Below are 22,339 nucleotides of genomic sequence, written 5' to 3'. Positions count from 1 at the left end.
AGACTTCAAACTTCAAACAGATTAATTGCCCTAGTTTTAAAATGCTAGAGAAAGAAAACATGTAACTGGAATTGTCTAAATGGTAAATTTTATTTCATTGGTAGTACACTGAAGATCGATATAACGGCTCTCCAGATTCCACAACCTTTATCATTCTAATTGTGAATTGCAGTCCACAATTCAATGAACATAGGAGGAAGAGTAGATCATTCAGCCTCTTGAACCTGCTGCAATACTCTAGATCATGGCTGAAAATGGTATTGCTACCTCAATGACTGAATTTCTACAGCACTCTGGAGCAGAAAATGCCAAAGATTCATGCCCCTCTGGATGAAGACTCCTTATCTCAGTCCAAAATGGCCTGCAGTCATTTTGAAACTATGTCTCTTGGTTTTAGATTTCCACCTTCCAAGCCGGAGCACACATCCTTTCTGCATTTAAACCAGATTCAAATTGGAATTCAGAAGATTCAGATCAAGAACTGAAATATGACTAGCAGTTTAATTATAACAAATTATTATGTGACTGAAGTAGTATGATGTGACATTCACCCACCAAAAGCAAAATCTAGTGATATGACTTAGGGGTAATAACGTGATGATAGAAATATCATCAAACAGAATTTCAAACTGCATTTGACTTCTAACAATTCAGCAGCTATACTGTAATTTTTATTTGCTGAGCACTCAAAGTTCAGCTGAACATGTCCATTTTTAGGACTGAAGGAGGTGTCAGTGTTGTATTGGGGTGGACAAGGTCAGAAGTCACACAACACCAGGTTTATTTGAAATCACAAGCTTTTGCAGCACTGCTCCTCCACCTGACAAAGGGGCAGCATTCCAAAAGCTTGTCACTTCAAATAAACCTGTTGGACAATAACCTGGTGTCATGCGACTTCTGACCATTTTTAGGAAGATGTTATAGAATCATGAAATTATACAATACACAAAAAGACCTATTCAGCACATCGTTTTTGTTCAAGCTGAAAGAGTTAACTAATTAATTCCACTCTTCTGGTCTTCTCCCATTGCTTTGAAAATTTCTCCTTGTAAGTATAGGTCTAATTTATTTCTGAAAGCGGTGACTCAATCTACTTCCATCACCCTTTCAGTTAGTGCATTATTTTGAATTGGAGGTTTCAGGTTTTAACTGAGTGGCAAGTTGATGACTGATGGTGGAAATTTAGTTACTTTTCACACAAAAGGTGATCAAGTGACAGAATGAAATCCCAGAAAGCAGTGATTTTGGTTTATGAGTTCTGCACACATCAACAAAAATAGGCTGAATGGCCTTCCTATGTTTGCAATCAACATAACAGTTCCTCAGGCTTATGAATTCTCTGCCCTGAGTCTTCACGTGACTGAACAATCCATTTCTCAACCCACAGATCTTTGAGCATATGGAGCAAGGTGTCACAATGAGGTATTTAGATGTGGAGTGTAGAATTTGATTCTTCTGCTTTCCTTTTCTGCTGTTTCACTGCCTCTTCTTAACGGAGCTTAGCAGAGACTTTGCAGGGGCTCAGCCTGCATGCTTGTGGAGCTGGATTCAAGGACACTTGTGTTTGTTCAATGGTCCTCCCATTGGATCTGGATGATATATTGGATGTGTTGTTAATGGAATTTCTGTAGCTCTCCTACATGTCTCTGATACACAGCTCAGTCTCTCTGTCATGTAGGACTGTGGTGACTTCAACTGCTTTACAAGGACTTCTGTTTTCTTGCAGGGTTCTTTATTGTCAAACACTACTTGATTCTGTAGTGTAGTTTGTAGACGGCTGAGCTGGCACAGTTGATCTGATGTTGAGATCTCCTTGATAATGGTATACTTTGATGGAGGTCGTTGACAATGTATGGGAAGCATTAAAGTATTCCAGAGTTTCTCTTTCAACAATATAGGAGGTGGAATATGTAGCTGACCATGTGTAGATGAGGATATGAATTTTGTTTCAATAATATTCAACCTGCAATACCGGTCTGCGATGAAGAAGAAGATATAGCCTATTGTGTTACTTTTTTAATTTTGGTAAATGTAACTACGATACCTGAGGAATTCCATTGAGCTGGCCAGTTGTGAGCGATGGTTTTACTGGTAGACAGCGTATTGGAACCTTCCAGCGTCCACTGATGACCTGATTGTGATCATCAAATATATCAATCTTCGCCCAGCCTCTAGAAACCAGGCGCTGGATTTCCTGGCCATATGGATCAAAGCCCCCTGCAGCTTGGAGTTCAATTACTAATGAGACTCCTGGGGAAGGACGGACTCTAACAGCAGATACAAACAAATGAAAATTAGAAAAGTTGCATCCTTGACCTTTTTCTGTTTGAGACCTTTGAATACATTTTTTTGGTTAAGTCTGAGCCACATTGGGATTTTTGGAGGTTTTATTCATCTTGAGGCCGAGTGAGTTCTTTTACCATATCTTATCAAATGTGCTCCATTTCTTACACTTGAATGAAGCTCCCAGAAACAATCAGTGAATAACTGCTGATAGACCAGCATCTCTTTGAAAATCCTCTGTGCACTTGGTACAACAAACCCGAAGACAGGCTGCCCATGCCACAAAGCCAACATGGCTGACACTCCAATGCACGTGCGACTCTATCCTCCTACTCTAGCTGCAGTTTAAGATTGTCATTATCCAGTAGCTGAACACCACATATAGGCAAGTAAATGGACAAATACAAACATGGGCTTTTATTTATAGAAAGCAAAATGGAACACAAACCAAACCAATAGAAGTTGACTTTTGCCCTAACAATGCAAACCATACTTTGGCATTATGACCAAAGAATATTTTAGTTCACAATTATCTGCTTGCTCCAGCTCATATCTATTGCAAGAAATTGTCAATAAGATTCTGTCTGCTTTGTAACACCCTACCAAGCTGAGCTGTGCCTTCCCCCTTCCTCTCAGAAGATTGCTCATGCTCCTGCTCCCCCAATTCCTCAGCATCCAGTACATGGTTTCATTGCCTGCTCGAATTATGGAACAACACACCAGAATGATGTGGCACACTCTCTCCAGGCTATACTGGAAGGCTCCTTCCAGATTGGTCCAAGCAGAAGGACTGTATCCTCAACAGTCATTTACTCTGTTTCGCCGTGGCCCTGACTGAGGCATGGGCTGCATTATATTTGTGTCCCTCATAAGTCAGCTGTTTGTGCAATGTTGTTACAAGCCATGGTCGAGGTATGTAGCCCTTGTCTGCCAGTAACCCACTTTGTAGGCAGCTGGACCCTCAAAAGCAACAGGTATGTGAGTGCTCCAGGATATAGGAGTCATGGTAACAGCAAGGATAGTAGGCACACACTCTACAGAAAGTGGTAGCAGTGATCATAGATCACCTTGACATTAATTGAATGGAACCACTTCCTTGTTGGTGGATTTCACAGTGTTGTCAGATGGCCCTCTCAGTGCATGCAAACGATAGCATCCTATACCTCAGGCAACCCAGGTATGCTCCCAGGTCCATCAACTGTGTCCAGTTCTGGTCACCCAGTTATATGAAGGATGTTATCGATCTGGAGAGGGTTCACAAGAGATTAACCAGTATGTTGCCAGACATGAAAGGTTTGAGTTATAAAGAAAGGCTAGATAGGCTGGGACCTTTTCACTGGAGCATAAGAGGTTGAGAAGGGATCTTATAAAAGTTTATAAAATAACGAAGGGTACAGATAGAGTTAATGGTACTTGTCTTTACGACGGGGGATTTCAAGTCTAGGGGACACATTTTTAAGGTGAGCGGAGTGAGATTTAAAAAAGACATGAGGAGCAATTTTCTTTCTACTCAGACGGTGGTTTGTGTGTACAATGAACTTCCAGAGGAAGTGGTGAATGTGGCTATGATTACAACATTTGAAAGACATTTGGATAAGTACATGAATAGGAAAGGTTTGGAGGGATATGGGCCAGGAGCAGGCAGGTGGGACGAGTTTAGATTGGGATTATGTTTGGACTGAAGGGTCTGTTTCTGTGCTGTATGACTCTATAATTTTCTATAATTCTCCTCACTAGTGCACACTGATGCAATGTGAACAGATCTATTTCAGATGCAAAATATTTCTATCATATGCCCATTACCTTGGTACTGGCTGCTTTGCAGATAATATTCCAAAGTTGCCTTTGAGTCCTTCAGACAAGTAGTGAGGCCCAACTCCGACTTCACAGTACACTGCAGGTAAGGCAGATGGCTTCCCCATCTCGTGACCATTATTGTACAAACCAGTAACCAGACGGATGAGGCGATAGGTTGGGCCAAGGCCAAGAAGAAAATCATAAAAGACAACAAACCCTGCTCTGGAATTAAAAATATTAGTTATTAAAAAAGGCATTCTTTAAAAGTTAAATTCAAGGATAAGTTGGGAGATAAAATATCAGACATGTTGCAGCAGAGAAGCCATGTGTTACACCTGAAGGCATTATTTCAATATCCTGTTCAATGTGTAATTTCAAATGCTCCAAGTGCATTGACATATTTCCAGTGCTTTTGAGCTGGCATGATGCCAGTTGGAAATTATCTTGTATTGTGCAGGGTAGACAGTGTAATTATTTCTTTCATAACATTAAACATGAACAGAAGTACTTCTTGGCTTTTAGATCAGTTTTTTGAATAAAAGGTCTCAGCACAGCAAAGAATTAAAAGGTGGTGGCCTCAGAAGATGTTTTTCATCTTTAAATCGTTTGGATATTGGAACCTATGTGAGAGATTACCTCATGTATTACCTGTTGTAAAAGTACTTTGATGTAGGATACATTGGGTAGAAGAGTTAACTGCACACTTTCCGTGCTGTACATCTCTATGGCTATATGACATGAAATTCAAGCGCACATTTATTGAACTATTCTGATATCAGGAAATGAGTTTACTCAATGTAAATTTATTTTCATCAGATTTTCTCACTTCTATCAGTATATATGTAATCAAGGCAACCATCACTTCTACTTCACTGTTTTCCTCTGCCCTTGCCATTCTCACCTTGATTGAAAAAAATGGCTCACAAGATGGTGAGCCATCTTTCCACTATTAAGAAGCATCAGTCTCAAATCTGAATGTCCTCAGTGCCATGATCTGTTCAAGAACTTAAAAAAACTTTTTTTGGATAGGGAAAGAGTAGTGGAGAGATCTGGAGGCCAAGGTTAGAGTACAGGCTAAGCTGCAATACTTTCTGAAGTTCCCCAAGTCCAACACCTCATCACAGCAACTCAATGAAAAATCATTGAAGCCAATTAGACTTTTCCTTTCATGACATTTTATTCTGATACAAATCACTGGGCTTCTGTAGAGTTAAATTCAGCAGAGCATGTAGGATGAAACTAATCTCATTCTATAATATTTCTTATTCAGCAGTAACAAGGAGTTTCTGAGTCGGCAAGAGTTAAAAATCACACAACACCAGGCTATAGTCCAACAAGTTTATTTGGAACTACTAGCTTTCGTAGCGCTACTTCTTCCTCAGTTCCTGATGAAGGAGCAGCACTCCAAAAGCTAGTACTTCCAAATAAACTTGTTAGATTATAGCCTGGTGTTGTGTGATTTTTAATTTTGTCCACCCAGTCCAACAGCAGCACCTCTACATTGAGATTTCAAGAGCAAAGATGAAAGTCTGAGCAGCTTGAAAATGCATCAGTAGTCAGTCTTGCCAATGGTATTTAAAAGGAAGACTGAATAGAGAGCCTTAGGGTACAAATCTTGCATAATAGTTGGCCCCAGATTAAAATGGAAGTACAAGTCAGTTGAAGCACAGCATGGAAACTGAGGGTTTGGCAGTTTGCCATCTCTCTACGATCTAATCCATGACAATTAAAGAAGACGACAAATAACACTGGGCATGGACAACATTCAAAATATGAAAACTTAGTTCAGTGGTGGAAAAGGCCATTCACAACAAAAATTAAAGTATAACTATGGTGTGCCATGACATAGCCAAGGTCTGAAAGATGAACTTTTAATGAATCAGGGAAAGCATCAATGTACAATAGTGTGTGATGGACCAATTGGATGCTCAGAGGATAGAAATAATTGAATGTGCAAGATGCAAAGATATTGCTACTTACGCTGGGTCATAAGGTGCAGGTCCTAAAACATCTGGAGGATCAAGTAAATGTTTGGCAATCATTGGTGTTTGAGGTCTGGCATGGCTCTATAAAAGTTATAGATTAAAGTTTTCAATTTGTTTGTGAATTCTTCAACTTCATCACAAGATGAAACACACCAGCATGGTCAAATATCCTACATAGACAATCTGCACACTAAATGTCAATATGAACATTTTCAGAGTAAGTTTAGCAAGGATTTGATATAGGGCAAACTTAGTTTTTTTTTCCCCAATACCATATGCCTTAATCCTAGGCTACTACCTAGTTTTTGCTTTGCTGCATTTTCTGCCTTGTTGTTTCTCAATGATACTGAAAATGTAAAGACTGTGAGCAGCTTTGAGTTGTAAACCTTTCACTGAAAACAAAAATTGCTGGACATCACAGCAGGTCAGGCAGCATCCTTGAAGAGAGAGTAAGTTAATGTTTCGAACCTAAATGACTCTTCATCAGAACTGGCGTCAAGTGTGGAAGGGACAACATTTACTCATTGGTAGAGGGTAGGCAGGTTGGAGTGCTGGAGGAGAGAGGGTGCTGATAGTGCAGATTAAGTGATCATGATGTGAAAAAGGCAGGACAATGGTGTTTAAATGAGAGTGGTGCTGGAAAAGCACAGCAGGTCAGGCAGCATCCGAGGAGCAGGAAAATTTACGTTTCGGGCAAAAGCCCTTCATCAGGAATAGAGGCAGGAAGCCTCCAGGGTGGAGAGATAAATGGGGGTGGGTGGGGGGGAAGTAGCATAGAGTACAGTAGGTGAATGGGGGTGGGGATGGAGGTGCGAGGTCAGAGAGAAGGGTGGTATGGATAGGTCGTAAGGGAGATTGGCAGGTAGGACAGGTTATGAGGTGGTTTGTCTAACTGCCAAACTGGAAAGAACTGATGGTTCCTCTGGAGTTGGGGAGGGGAGAGAGGGCATGGTGACAGAGAATGTAACAAGTAAAGCTGTGAACCTTTCTTCACTGGATGCAGGAAATTGCCTGCTCGACAACAAATTTTATTTCATAACAGGAAATTTTCGTCTGACCATTCTGGGTTAGCTGTAAACTAAAATTTGTGGTTAAAAACATTTGCAAGGTAAAGGATTAGCTACAGAGAAGAAACCACATAGTGTCAATATATTTTTAAAAACTTATGCTTTGAGACAGGATGGGGCATCATGATCATCTGTACATTTTTATGAAAATACCCACAAATCAGTGTCACGTTACACTACATGTTATGATGTAATTGAATGAAATTGCTGAAATCAAAAGATTCTGAATATCAAGACCATGTATGAGTAGTGTGGAATACTATCTAAAATAATGAAAATGTCCACATAATTATTTCAAATGATAATTCTATGGTTATCTGATCAGTTACCCAGTTATGAAATTGTTATAAACATAATAGATTTACTCAAACAATAGCTACTGATGTAATATCTCTCCAGAATGATCAGAACAGCTGGAAATCTTAAAATCTCTCTTGTAATTAAACTATTTTTTCCAGCAGAGAAAAGAATTGTACTTACCATGTGAGACCCCTGAGTGTGCTGGTTCAGAGTTGAATGAGTGGGAGGAATTGGGGGTGGGGGCGGAGGTGGAGGCGGGTGCAGATGTTGAGACCTTAACCCTTTTCGCGTTCGCAATTTATTGGCTTCACTTTTCAGCATCTCAATTTCTTCTTGCAGGTCATTGATTTTCTTTGTGTGTTCCCGGTGCATTTCCTGCATTTCCTTTTCCAATTCTGAAGCAAAGCAGTAGAAATGCTGTTATATTTATAGCCAATTAAATACAAATACACCTATGAGTTTATTTTTCCATAACTGGAATATTTTTCTACAACTTGAGGTTCAATAGTGTCCCACAGCATACATGAACATTAGTCCATTTTACAAAATGGTGGACGAGGTTTGTGACACGAAGAGAAGAGAAACATTATATTACCTACAGTGTGGAATGTGGCCATTTGGCCCAACAAGTCCACACCAACCCTCCGAAGAGTAATCCACCCCACATTTACATCTGCCTAATGCACCTAACATTACTGGCAATTTCGCATTGCCAATTCACCTGACCTGCACATCTTTGGATTGTGGGAGGAAACCAGAGCACCCAGAGGAAACCCTCACAGACACAAGGAGAATGTGCAAGCTCCACACAGTCACCTGAGGCGGAACTGAGCCTGGGTCCCTAGCACTGCGAGGTAACAGTGCTAATCACTGAGCCATCATGCCACCTAAACATTTTCAAGATATGCTATATAAATATCTATTAAAATGGGCAGCACGGTGGCTCAGTGATAAGCACTGCTGCCTCACAGCGCCAGGGACCTGGGTTCAATTCCAGCCTCAGCCAACTGTCTGTGAGGAGTTTGTACATTCTCCCAGTGCCTGCGTGGGTTTCCTCCAGGCGCTCCGGTTTCCTCCCACAGTCCAAAGATGTGCAGGTCAGGTGAATTGGCCATGCTAAATTGCCTGTAGTGTTAGATGGATTAGTCAGGGGTAGATATAGGGGGTGGGTTTCTCTTCGGAGGGTTGGTGTGGACTTGTTGGGCTGAAAGGCCTGTTTCCACTCTGTAGGTAATCTAATCTAAAATAAAAACAATTCCCATCATTCATTGCAAAACTCCGCAAAAATCAAAATAAAGTTTTATAAAGTAACTAGACAGATTTTCTCAAGTATAAGGTAATGTCACCATAATCTTAATGGTACATTGGGTTGCTTCCTCTACAGAAACTTGACTGGAGACAATTTAACCGGAGGGTCACCACGCCTCAAATGTGGGGAGAGATTTCAAGGTAACTTTAGCCAATGCAGGAATTGAACCCACTCTGTTGGCATCATTCTGTTCTGCAAACCAGCCATCCAAACTTACGGTCTCCCTAATGCAATGATTTGGAGATGCCGGTGTTGGACTGGGGTGTACAAAGTTAAAAATCGCACAACACTAGGTTATAGTCCAATAGGTTTAATTGGAAGCACACTAGCCTTAGGAGCATCGTTCCAAAAGCTAATGTGCTTCCAATTAAACCTGTTGGACTATAACCTGGTGTTGTGCGATTTTTAACTCTCTAATGCAAGTCATCGATCGCTGGATCAATAAGGTACTTTAAGCAGACAGGAAGAATTAAACATTTTGTAGAAACAATATACGTAACTACCATTGCGAAACATTTGAGGATTCTGGGTCTATACACAATGGAATACATAAGAATGAGAAGAGATCCAATTGAAACTTAGAGAATACTGAATTGCCTGGGTAGAGTGGACATTAGGACGATATCTCTATTAGCAGGAGATACTAGGACACAAAGGCACAGCTTTAGAGTAAAGGGAAAACCCTTTTGAACAGAGATGAAGAGAAACTTCTTCAGCCAGAGAGGGGTGAATCTACACAATCCATTGCCACAGAAGGTGGTAGAGGTCATGTCATTGAGTATATTTAAGACATATATAGATAGATTCTTGATTGTTAAGGGGATCAAAGGTTAAAGGGAGAAAGTGGGACAGTGGGGTTGAGAAACTTATCAATCATGATTGAATGGCAGAGCAGACTAAATGGGCTGTATAGCCTAATTTCTGCTCCTATGGCTTATGGTCTATTGCAATAATGAACCATACATGACAGTTAGAGATATACAATGTTGGTTTCAGCCATAGTTGTGACGATGGTGTGTGATGTAGAATATTCAACATACGCAATCATTAAATCTTAAACAAAAAACCAAAAATATAATCCTAACCTCCTATTGTCACATTTTTATAAGGCTTGTGTCAAAATTTATGAATTCCAATCTAAAGGAGCATGGAAAGGGGATTAAAAATTGTCATACCATCTAGATTCCATTGGCTAAGAGGAATTTTGAAGCAAAATCAACCAAAACATTCAAAAAGGAAGTGACTATATATTTCAAAAAGGTAAAATATGCAAGCTATGTGGAAACAACAAAAAAAGGATCAATTGACTGTCGCTTTCAAACAATTCTTGAGACACAATAGTCTTCTTTTGCGATGTATAATTCCATAATTACCCTGTTCCACCTACATTGAAACCGTAGTATATCAATGTTGAGTCTCACAATTCCCTAGCCTGTGGTGCAGAGGAGGTCCTACACTTCAATCAGCTGTCCATCTCAAATTGCTATTTAACTATCAACTAATGATAATTAGTTGATCTCCTGTGGTATTGCTCATGGAGAGTAGAGCCCAAGTGTAGCCACCTTGCCAAGTGGAGCTAGAAAGCCAAGAACAACTGGAGTACAGCAGATAGATATAATTGAGATAGTATTTTAAAATTATCTATTCTATCTTTATTTTGTACATACCACTTCCTATTTATAAATTTCAGGTCTGCACAATGGTTCAGTTTCTTTGTACTGAGGCACAGTCTCCACTAAGCAAGAATTTATCATAACTGTCCAACATAGTCATACAAAAATAAGACCAAATGGGAGGGAATAGCAATAAGAACCTTCATTCAATGTACGTCACTTCATGAGCTTTCACACTCATGCGCATTTTCCCTATCTTCCAAACTGACAGCCATGCTGACAGGTCTCTCCTCTCTTCACTTTGTCACTTAACTGTGCCAATCTTCCCTTATTTGGTATTTTCTCATCTTGATCCCTAATATGTTATTGTTCTTGGCTTCCTGCTCCTACCATGGTACCAAATATAAATATTCAAAGTTTGGGAGAAGATTGGTAGCTTGGGTGCTCGCTGTTTTGGTTCTGTTCGCCGAGCTGGGAATTTGAGTTGCAGATGTTTCGTCCCCTGTCTAGGTGACATCCTCAGGCTTGGGAGCCTCCTGTGAAGCGTTTCTGTGATCGTTCCTCCGGCATTTATAGTGATTTGAATCTGCCGCTTCCGGTTGTCAGTTCCAGCTGTCCGTTGCAGTGGCCAGTATGTTGGATCCAGGTCGATGTGCTTATTGATTGAATCTGTGGACGAGTGCCATGCCTCCAGGAATTCCCTGGCTGTTCTCTGTTTGGCTTGTCCTATAATAGTAGTGTTGTCCAAGTCGAATTCATGTTGCTTTCATCTGCATGTGCGGCTACTAAGGATAGCTGGTTGTGTCGTTCGTGGCTAGTTGGTGTTCATGGATACGGATCGTTAGCTGTCTTCCTGTTTGTCCTATGTAGTGTTTTGTGCAGTCCTCGCATGGGATTTTGTACACTACATTGGTTTTGCTCAAGCTGGGTATCGGGTCCTTCGTTCTGGTGAGTTGTTGTCTGAGCGTGGCTGTTGGTGTGTGTGCTGTTATGAGTCCTAGTAGTCGCAGTAATCTGGCTGTCAGTTCGGAGATGCTCTTGATGTATGGTAGCGTGGCTAGTCCTTTGGGTTGTGGCATGTCCTCATTCCGTTGTCAGCACACAAAACAACAGCCACTCTCAGACAACAACTCACCAGAACGAAGGACCCGATACCCAGCAATATGTGATTATTGCAATATTTTGCTGACAAGTTCCATTATTTCTTCCTTTATGATCTATCCAAGCATGTGGTTGCTGATAAAGGGCCTAACTACCACTCTTGGAAGTCATTCTTTTTCCCTTTATCATTTGTCATCTCTATCCAAATCATTTCCATATCCTAGTTTTCTGAATCTATGACATCACTCTCTATGGTGCTAACAGCATCATTAACTAACAGAGTGCCTCCTTCCTAAATCTTATATACACTTCAATATTCAGATCCAAATCAATGTCATCCTGCAGCCATGTTTTTGGAATGGCTCAAAATTGCATTTATTTATTTAATTAATTTACCCTCTCAGTTCAGCTGCTTTGTTTCCAATGTTACATGCATTCAGATACGTGATCTTTAGCGCGATCTCTTCAGTTTTGTTTGTAACTTCTCGTCTTATCTGTCACTTTACTCCTAGTTTTGTGCTCTCTATCCCTTCTTGTCATGGTTTATCTATCATTTCCCATTTTAATGTCTTTTTGTATTGCCTTGCCACTACTCTCTGGTTTACCACATCTTCACAAACTTGATCCCTTAACTCCCCTATTTAATTAGAAATCTTCTCCATTTCCCTAACTGTGTAGTTCGCAAGAACATTGCTACACCCCCCATGATTCAGGTGAAGACTGTGCCATTAGTACTAATCCCACTTTTCCTAGTATTGGTGCCAGTGATCCATGAACTGGAACCAGTTTTTTGAAAACTATTTACAAAGAAACATAGTCATCTCTGTAATATAATTTGCACTCTGTCTTTTTGCGTGTGGCTCAGGTAATGCAGAGATTATGATGGTATGCTCCTTAATTTGATGACTTCATGAATTACATTCATGTGTTACATATAATTCAAGAGTCAGAAATCTGGAATTTAGTCTCAATGACAGCTTGCTTCGAGGTGGTTTTCTTGCCCAAAGTTGGTATCTGTGTGGAGTGAGTAAGGGTGTTTATCTCAAGAAAATTTGATATTCCTGAGATTTAAAGCTAATGCTATCTTTATCGTCAAGTTTGACGCAGAAAATGGCAGTGCAAGAGATGTTCAATATAGCAAGAGTGAGAAATGTGGATAATTATGGATCCACAGGATATCCAAGCTGACACACTAAACAAGGACTATGCTAATTGTTGGGAAATTTACATTTGTGTCTCTATATTTGAGTAGCAATTGACCACAAGTCTCTGCATCAGTGAGATGAGGAGAAGCATTCTGTCCTGAATATAACCATATATACAAGGAGTTATACACATATCTACCATTCCTTGGTCATAATAAATGGGATATACTTAAGATACGCATAAGCAGGTTGCAAGACCCTCATTGCTCTTTAACAATAGGACACAGCAGTTGAGTGAAGGACCAAACTTGAGTAAAGGACAAGGTATCGTGCATTTGGAGATTGTGAATGACTGCAGACGTTGCCATTGCCAGAGTCTATCTGAAATACTTAATTACATAGATACCATGGAATTAGGAATTTATTTATGCAGGTCATGAGAACGATTAATTGAAAATGACCAATGCCAAAAGAGTTTATGATGTTAATTCTTGGTCTTGCTTTCCTTGAGTAGTTTGTCATAAAGTTAGTTTTAACAGTTCATTTCCTGCACTGGAGGAGTTTTTGGCCAAATTTCTTGAGAGTTAGGGTTCTCCAAATGTGAACATGAACATAGTGATGCAGGGTCAGAGGCTAATGCTGTGGGGACACTAGTTCAAAATCCCACAATGGTTGATGGTGAAATTTGAATGAAATCAATAAAATTGAATCAAAAGCTAGAATAATAGCAATAATGCTAACTATTGTAAAAACCCATTTGATTCACTACTTTCATTTAGTGTAGTGAAATCTACTATCCTCATCTGGTCTGGCCAGCGTTTAATTCCAAATGCACAGCAATATGGTTGAGTTTTAAATGTGTTCCGAAATGGCCTGGCAAACCACTCAGTGGTATCAAACCACTACAAGGTCTGAAGAAAGAAATGAAACACAATAGACAATCCAGTATTGGCCAAGTCACAGAAGAGAAAACCTCCCCATCCTGTAAAGTCCTTGTTCTGAACACCGCTTGGCTTGCGACAAAATTGGGAGCTGTCCCACAGACTAGTCAAGCAACAGCCTGATAATATTCATAAGGTCTGATTCATGAAGAATGACTATGTCCCTGACACTACTAACACCCCATGGTTTTGCCTTGTCCCACCAACAGACAGATTCAGCCAGGCTGGTGGCACAGTTGTAAGTACAGTAGGGAGATAGATGAGTCAAAAAGTGTAGTGCTGGAAAAGCTCAGTCAGTCAGGCAGCACACACTTTTCCAGCACCACACTTTTTGACTCTGATCTCCAGCATCTGCAGTCCTCACTTTCTCCTAGTAGGGAGGAAAATGCCTTGTGAGTCCTCAACATTGACTTTGAACCCCATGAACTCTCAAGGCATCAGGACAAACTTGGGGCAACGAAGCCTAGCAATTTGCACAAATTTTGCTTCTTCAGTTGATGAATCAGTACTGCTCCACATTGAACACCAACTGGAGGAAGCAGTGACAATAGCAATGGCACAGAATGTAGTCTAGGTTGGGGACTCCAGAGTCCTTTACCAAAAGTGACTCAGCAGCATCACTTGGTAAAAGCCCTTCATCAGGAATGAAGGGCTTTTGCCCAAAACATCGATTTTTCCTGCTCCTCAGATGCTACTTGACCTGCTGTGCTTTCCCAGCACCACTCTAATCTTGACTCTAATCTGCAGTACTGACTTCTGCCTCGCATCACTAGGTAGTTGAGCCCTAGAGGATTATGCCTACACCTAGTATGTGGTTGTAAGGGAGCAAACAAAAGGGAAAAATGTACTTATCCTCATCGATTTACCTACAGAGGATGCATTTGTCCATGACAGTATTGGTTGGTGTGACTACTGTCTTGTGGAGACCATATTGTGTCTTCACACTGAGAGTTGCCTACATTGTCTTTTAAGGCAATATGACTATGCTGAATGGAATGGACTTCAAACAGATCTAGCAACTCAAGACAGGACATCCATGAAGCACTGTGGAGCATCATCAGCAGAACAATACTCCAACACAACCTGCAACCTCATGCCTGAGCAGATCAGCCACTCTAACATGACCACCAACATGGAGAATCAACTCTTGTTCAATGAAGGGTGCAGAAGGACATGCCAGAAGCAGTACCAGGCATACCTAAAAATGAGGTGTCAGGCTGCTGAAGCTATAGCAGAGGACTACTTGTGAGTCAAACAATGTAATTAGTATACAATAGAATTTGGTGTTTCCACAATCAACAGATCAGGTCTAAGCTCTGTAGTTCTGCCACATCCAGTCACGAATGCTGGTGGAAGATTAAACAACTCTGTGCAGGAGGAGACTTCAAAAATATTCCCATCTCAATAATGAGGGAGCCCAGTACATCAGTGCAAATAACAAGGCTGAAGCGCTTACACTTCACCCAACAGTGCCGAATGGATGATCCATTGCAGCCTCTCCCTGAGGTCCCCTGCACCACAAACATTAGTCTTCAGCGTCAGTTCAATTCATCCCATGTAACATGGAGGAACAGAAAAGGCCCCAGATAGTTTAATTTTATTCATTCACAGGATGAAGGTGGTACTGGCTAGGCCAACATTTATTGCTCATCCCTAATTGCCCAGAGAGCAGCTTAGAGTGAACCACTTTCCTGTGGGTCTGGAGTCACATGTAGGTCAGACCAAGTAAAGATGACAGCTTCATTACCTAAAGGACATTAGTGAACCAGAAGGGTTTTTTCAAAGAATTGTCTTATTGTCATCATTACACTCTTAATTCCAGATTTTCACTGGATTTGAACCCAGGTCCCCAAAACATTACCTGAGTCTCTGGATTAAAAGTCCAATGATAATATCACTTGGCCATCACCTCCCATACTGCTATGATTATGGGCCTGACATCATTCCAACAATAGAACTGAAGACTTGTGCTCTAGAACGAGCCATATTCCTCTTCAAGCTGTTTGAGTACAATTACAACATGGACATCTGAGAAGCTTGACAGTCTTTGCTATGTTCTTCCTGAAAAGGTGACAGAAGCAGTATCCTTGAAAATTTTTAAGGCAAAGGGCAATAGAGTCTTGTTAAGCAATGGGTTGAGAGGCTATTAGGGATAGGGGAATTCTGGATTTGAGGTTACAATCAAATCAGTCAAATTTTATTAAATGGTGCAGCAGGCTCGAGAGACTGAATGGCCTACACCTATTCCTAATTTGTATGTTGGCATGTTCATATCTACCCAGTAATGCAGGAAATTGGTTCAGTATATCGTGTGCACAAAAGCAGGACCAGTCAACTCAAACAATTACCACCGCATGATCCACTCTCAATCAAAAGCTGCATTTGACTGAGTGTGGCATCAAATACCCCTCGCAAAACTGGAGTCAACGGGAATCACAGACAACACTCTGCACTAGATGGAGTCCAACCTAACATAGAGGAAGATAGTTATGATTACGGAGATCAAGCTGCTCAGCTCAAGAGCATCACTGCAGGAGTTCCTCAGGGAATTGGCCTAGGCTCAAATATTTTCAGCTAGGAGGTAAACATCTTCACTAATGATTGCACAATGTTAAATATATCAGTTTCTTCTTAGAGACTGTAGCCAAACGCAAAACGATCTGGACCACACCCAGGCTTGGTCTGATAACTAGCAAGTGCTTTTCACCTCACAATGCTGGGAAATGACAAGCTCCAACAAAGCAGAAACCAAACATCGCACCTTGCTATTCAATGGTATTACCAATACTGAATATCCCATTATGAAAATCTTGGGGGTTGCCATTTGAGCCAGCAACTGATCTCCTGACTCCCCAAAGCCTGCCCACCAACTAGAGGGGCTCATGCCCGAAACGTCGATTTTCCTGCTCCTTGGATGCTGCCTGACCTGCTGCACTTTTCCAGCAACACACTTTCAGCAACAACTAGAAAGCACAAGTCAAGAGTTTGATAGAATACTGTCCAATTGCCTGGATATATGCAGCTCCAACAACATTCAAGAAATTTGACATTATGCAAGACAAAGTAGCTGACTTGACTGGTATCACATTTAACACTAGGAACACTCACTCCCTACACCACTGATGCATAATCACCACAATGTGTCCTATCTACAAAATGCTCTGCAACAACTCATCAAAATTCCTTCAAAAGCACCTTCCAAACCTCGGACCTCTGCCATGCGGAAGATCAAGAGGCAGCAGATACCTGTGAATATCTCCATTTCCAAGTTTCCCTCCCATGCACCATCTAGACTAGGAAATATGAGAATGTTTTCTTCAGTGTCACTGGATCAAAATCCTGGTGCACCTCTCTTCATGGAATTGTGGTTACCTACAGCACATGGACTATAATAATTCCAGGAAGTAACTCACCAATAATTTTTTTTAAGGGCAATTAGGGATGGGAAATAAAGGATGGCCTTGCCAGTGATTTGCATATCCTATCAATGAATTTAAAAAATCTTGTCTATTTTTCGTAGAATGGATTTGAAAGCAAAGTTAATTTTAAGGATTCTGATTGTAAAAAGGTGTGCTCATACATGCTTAAAACTAAAGGCATAAATATCCAATGCAGATCACACAAAGACATTAAGTGAATGAATGAGTTATTGTCAAACATCTAGGGAGTTACAGTGAAAAATGTTCTACCACCATTATCAGGCAGCAATTTGAGATACAAAAGAGTAAAAAGTACTTAAATAGAGTCCATTTTCATCGATCAGGGGTCCCAAATGCAGCTCCCAGACCTCTGCAAGGTTCCTGCTCCGGGTCTCCCGCAGCCAAGGTCTCCCACAGCCAGGAGCTCCCACTCTGGGCACAGCCATTGCTGCAGTTGATGACTGGCCCCTGCTGAATGAGTCCCTGCTCTGGGTCTACCGCAGCCAGAGGCCCCCCACTTGCCATCACTGCAGCTGCTGCCCTGCCACTATTAGTAATAAGTAAAACAAAATGTTGGAAATGTTCAGATGAGGGAGCATCTATGAGGGGATGCAGAGCTATTGCTTCAGGTGGATGTTTTTCATCAAAACACAAAGACATTGTTGCTACACGCCTGGGCTATGTGACAAGTTACTTAATTGTTGGACCAAATGACATACTCAAGATAATCTGCTTAAAGGAGTAAGCTACACTGATGTAACAAAGATCATATATTTGCTGTAAACCTGAATTTGTAACAGCTCATCTAGGGTATCCTGCCTGTTCAGCCTGTAACACTCATTCACAAAGTTCACACCAGTGCAAATGAGAGGGCTGCAGTTTGTGTTAAACTGTGCCTCAATGAAGTGCTAATGCTTTCAGGAGAGAAAAATATAGGAGACAATTAGTGAGAATCATTAATATCAATCGGAGTGAATATTTTATTTGGAAGAAGACTGAAATAAAGACAAATATTAAGCTCTTCTTACCTACATTCACATCTCCTCCAATTTCCTGGTTGATTACGAACATTCAGGCATTCAATTGCTCTACACCTTCATTCCTACGTAGGAGAGTCTTGGAGCTCACTGCTTCTTCCTTTAAAGAAAAACCTAACTAGATCCTATCTACAACATCTTCCCCTGCCTGGCTGAGTTTGATCTTTATTTGAGGAACTTCTCTTTCAGCTTTCTCCTCACTTTAGCCCAAATAAAAGTCCTTGCTATGCCTGAGCTTTTTGTGGGGTGGGTGGAACACTCATTATTCTTTTCCTAATTACATCCCACCATTATCTGTTTGCTTCATATACTGGCGACTGCATTAGCTCCACTTCCTGCTTTCACCACTACTCAAAAAATTTCATTGACTCTATTTCTAATCTTCCAACACTTTCACCTGGTCAATCCCTGGCTCTTATCTCCCCTTTTTTAAATTCTCTGTCTTCATTTCCAGAGATAGACCATCAACTAATAGTACAAAGGCACCGAGCCCCATGGCTATCTACACTAAACTTCCTCATATTCTACTTGCAGTAAGAATATAATGCCATTTTCCCAGTTGTCCTGGCTCCATCACATCTAATCAAATGATGCAATTTTCCACATCAGTGCTTCAGATAATTCTTCTTTTCCCCGCCTAATCCCTGCTGAACCATAATAGCTCATTTGCTTCCTCCTCACACCCCATCAGCCTGTGTTCAATGAATCATCTTATGCAAGTTTCATCAGATCCAGTGTAATGCCACCAAAATACCTTCCCTTCCTTTTAAGCATTCCTAAAGAGACCATTCTCAACTCAACATCCTAGTTCACTCTGTCACCCAAACACACACTCCCCATTTTTCTATGCAAGTATAGGAGACACAACACCTCTCCTTTCACTTCCTTCCATCTCATCATCCAAAGCTCCAAACACTCCATCCAAGTTGTACTCTTTTCAATTTAGTCACTGTGTTGCCCTCTACAGCAGGAAGACCAAACCTAGTCTGTGTGACCACTTTACAGAACACTTCTGATCAATCCACAAGCACGACCTCAGGTTGACCATTGTTTGTCAGTTTAGATCTCCACTGTGCTGTCATTCTGACCTTTCAGTCAATGCCCTTCTCTGGTGCTGCTGTGAAATTCCTGACAAGCCCAAGGAGCAGCTCCCTACCACTACCTTCTAGAATCAATGCTGATAACTTTAACTCACAACCTCTAGTTCAATGCATTTTTGTTTCTCATTGACTTGTTTCTTTTTCTCTTCATGTTGAATTAAGAAGGCTGGCATCACACCTCATCTGGACACAACCTTTTTTTTTTACTGCACTCATTACCATTCTCTTTGATTTGTGCATCATGAAATCACTCATCAATTAATTTCTCCAGTGCTGCACCTTAATACAGACCTTAACTTTTGTACTTCCTGCACCCTCCCCATGCCTTCTTCTCACTTAAAATCTCTAGCATTTCTATCTTTCATGTTGAAAAATAGAATGTTCTAATGAAAGATCATCAAACTAAACATTTATTGGATCCACAACCTTAACTCTGCTTTCTGTCCACAGATGCTGCCAGAGTTTTTCCAGCAATTTCTGTTTTTGTTTCTGATTTCTAGCACCAGCAGTACTTTAGTTTTTATATTAAATATATACTCTGCTTTCTGTCCACGGATGCTACCTATTTGCTCAGCACAGACAGCATTTTTTGATTTAATTTCAGATTTTAAGCAAATGCAGTGTTTAAATGATTGAATGGTGGTTGGAATACAATCATTCCTCAACTCCTAGAGTATGGAACTCTTATACCAATATGATAACTAATGGGTCAAATAGAATGTAATTTACCTCAAGAGTCAGGGAAACATTTTGCAAAACTTCTCTTTTTGAAATTAAAAGAGGTGTAAAGTTTCTGATATAGTGGATCACACATGGTCTGTAGCGTGACCTGGGTTTGTCGATTGAAATGTCCTCTTTCAGTCTAAATTTCCTTAGATCATTAATATTTCTCATCATATTAAGTAAAACATTATCTTATTAACAACAGACAATTTTTCCTATTTAAATTATATTTTATTAAATGTTCCTAAAAAATACAATCATTAGCAACATATAAGATTTGGTTTACATTAATTATCCTGATTTTACTATCATTGAATTCAAATAAAATCTTATAATAGCTCAAAATAGACCTAGTTCAAGACGTGAGCAATGTACATGAAAGTGAGTGACTTACAACATTTAAATTGATACAACTCAGTAAACAGTACAGACACAATTAACAAACAGGGGTGTTAATGTCTGAACACACTGAAGCATACATTAATTGCACACCTTACAATTCAGTATCACTTTTCAGCTCTTGGTTTTGTTTTCTCACATGCTATTGGACTGGAAAGTTTCCTTTCTTTCAAAAATAAACAATATACATACAACTATATTATAGCAACTGCAAAGTTTAGTGATCACTTAATCAGGTCTGTGATTTTCCATCAATGGATTGTCCATCCGTGGTTATTCATTATCATGTTAAATTACTCATGAAATGTGTAACCATATGGATGAGGTTCATTTCTGAGAGCCCAAGACCTACCATCATCAGGAATCCTCCTCTCTCGCTGAAGCTTTAGTTTTAAAATTTCTTCTTCCAGACGCTGGTTCTCAAGTTCCACAGCTAACAGCTCAGCGTCTAATGATCTGTGAGGTGACTCATGTTCTGTAATGTGTAAGGATCAAAACAAATCCAGGTAAAATGCTTTTGGTTTATCTCTTAGATAACAATAACTCCTCCTTCTAGAAGTAATTTCCCCAAAAATAAAACAAAGTATATTTTCTAACTGAATAAAGTTGTTAGTTGTCTTCACATACTTTTCTTTTTCTCCTTTGGTGGTCGTGTAGACTTTTCCAGAAGTTGAGCCTCTGCCTGAAGACCATGCATCTGGGCAAGAATAGCAGGATCATTGCCACCACACTGAAGGTAAACCATTTTCAGTGCACTGGAAAGAACAGGAGAAACCATGAAGCATAAATAAAGATGTTACCTTAATGCAGCATGTTAAGACTCTGATTTCAATCTTGCTAAAATCTCTCAATTGGATTTGTACCAAGAAAACAATCCCAGAAACATCTGGCCCCGACTATTCTGCCACCAAATGAGCATTAGGCTTGAGGTAAAATAGGTGAAAGCGAGGACTGCAGATGCTGGAGGTTAGAGTCAAAATTAGAGTGGTGCTGGAAAAGCACAGCAGGTCAGGCAGCATCCAAGGAGCAGGAAAATCGACGTTTCAGGCAGGAGCCTTTCATCAGGAAAGGTAAGATACTCAGCTAGAACACCATAACTTCTCTTTTCTCAATACAGAAGCTGACTGAGCTGCAATTGTCAGCATTTTCTGCTTGAATTTAAAACATTAATACAGGGGGAACTAGACATTTGGTACAGAACTGTCTCAAAGATAGAAGATACAGATTAGTGGTGGTAGGTTGCTTTTCAGACTGGAGGCCTGTGACCTGCAGTGTATCACAAGGATTGATGCTGAGTCCACTGCTTTTTGATCATTTATATAAATGTTTTGGATGTGGACATGGTCAGTAAGTCTGCAGATAGCACCAAAATTGGGGTGGAGAGGACAGCCAAGAAGGAGGACAGTCAATACCACATTACCTATGTCTAGGTTATTTTATTCCGGGGATAAGATACACATTACTGCATAAGGTAAAGAGACCCTTTTGGAGGGAAGATACACATCATCTATCAATCCTTTTTGCTTCTTTCAAAGCACTTTTGAGAATGCACACAAAACATTTTAAAATTGTGCCCTCTGGTTCTCCCGATCAGTTTAAGAGTTGGGACAGTTTCTCCCTGTCCACTCTGGCCAGAACTCTAGTGATTTCAAAATATCCCTCAGCCATCTTCTTTCCAAGAAAAACAGTCCCAACTTCTCTCATCTTTCCTCATAACCAAGAAAAAGTGCTTTATCCCTAGAATGTTCTTGCAAATTTCTGTTGTGTCCTCTCCATTGCATTCACGCCCCTCACATAATGTGGTACCCAGAATTGCACACAACACTCCAGCTGAAATATAATCAGTGACTTATTTTTGTTCATCATAACCTTCCTGCTCTTATGGTCTGTGCCCCTATTTATAAAATCTGCAACACCGCATGCTTTCTTAACACCTAGCTCAGTCTCTACATGTACTGCTACCTTTAACGAATTATGTACATTTATAACCAGGTCTCTCTGCTTTTGCACATCCTTTATTTTATATATATGTCTCTCCATGTCTTTTGGACCAAATTACATTCCCAAAGAGATGGGAGCCTGTGGAATTCACTACCACAGAAAGTGGTTGAAGCTAAAAC

The 22,339-nt window shown here is 40.4% G+C and overlaps 1 protein-coding gene across 1 annotated transcript in view; it reads right to left on the bottom strand.

Annotated features, from left to right (window-relative positions):
• ccdc17 (coiled-coil domain containing 17) overlaps nt 1-22,339 on the bottom strand; it is a 75,510-nt gene that overhangs the window by 6,790 nt on the left and 46,381 nt on the right. Inside the window, exons 7-12 of the mRNA XM_060829587.1 lie at nt 20,847-20,974; nt 20,572-20,694; nt 7,613-7,827; nt 6,061-6,146; nt 4,087-4,302; nt 2,045-2,267 (exon numbers count right to left, since the gene is read on the bottom strand). Coding sequence (XP_060685570.1) covers nt 2,045-2,267; nt 4,087-4,302; nt 6,061-6,146; nt 7,613-7,827; nt 20,572-20,694; nt 20,847-20,974 — 991 coding nt within the window. The remainder of the gene's footprint in view (nt 1-2,044; nt 2,268-4,086; nt 4,303-6,060; nt 6,147-7,612; nt 7,828-20,571; nt 20,695-20,846; nt 20,975-22,339) is intronic.

This window comes from Hemiscyllium ocellatum, chromosome 9, assembly GCF_020745735.1.
Source record: "Hemiscyllium ocellatum isolate sHemOce1 chromosome 9, sHemOce1.pat.X.cur, whole genome shotgun sequence".
Lineage (NCBI taxonomy): Eukaryota > Metazoa > Chordata > Chondrichthyes > Orectolobiformes > Hemiscylliidae > Hemiscyllium > Hemiscyllium ocellatum.
The sequence above is the reverse complement of the archived record's forward strand: the minus strand, read 5'-3'. Positions and strand labels throughout refer to the sequence as shown.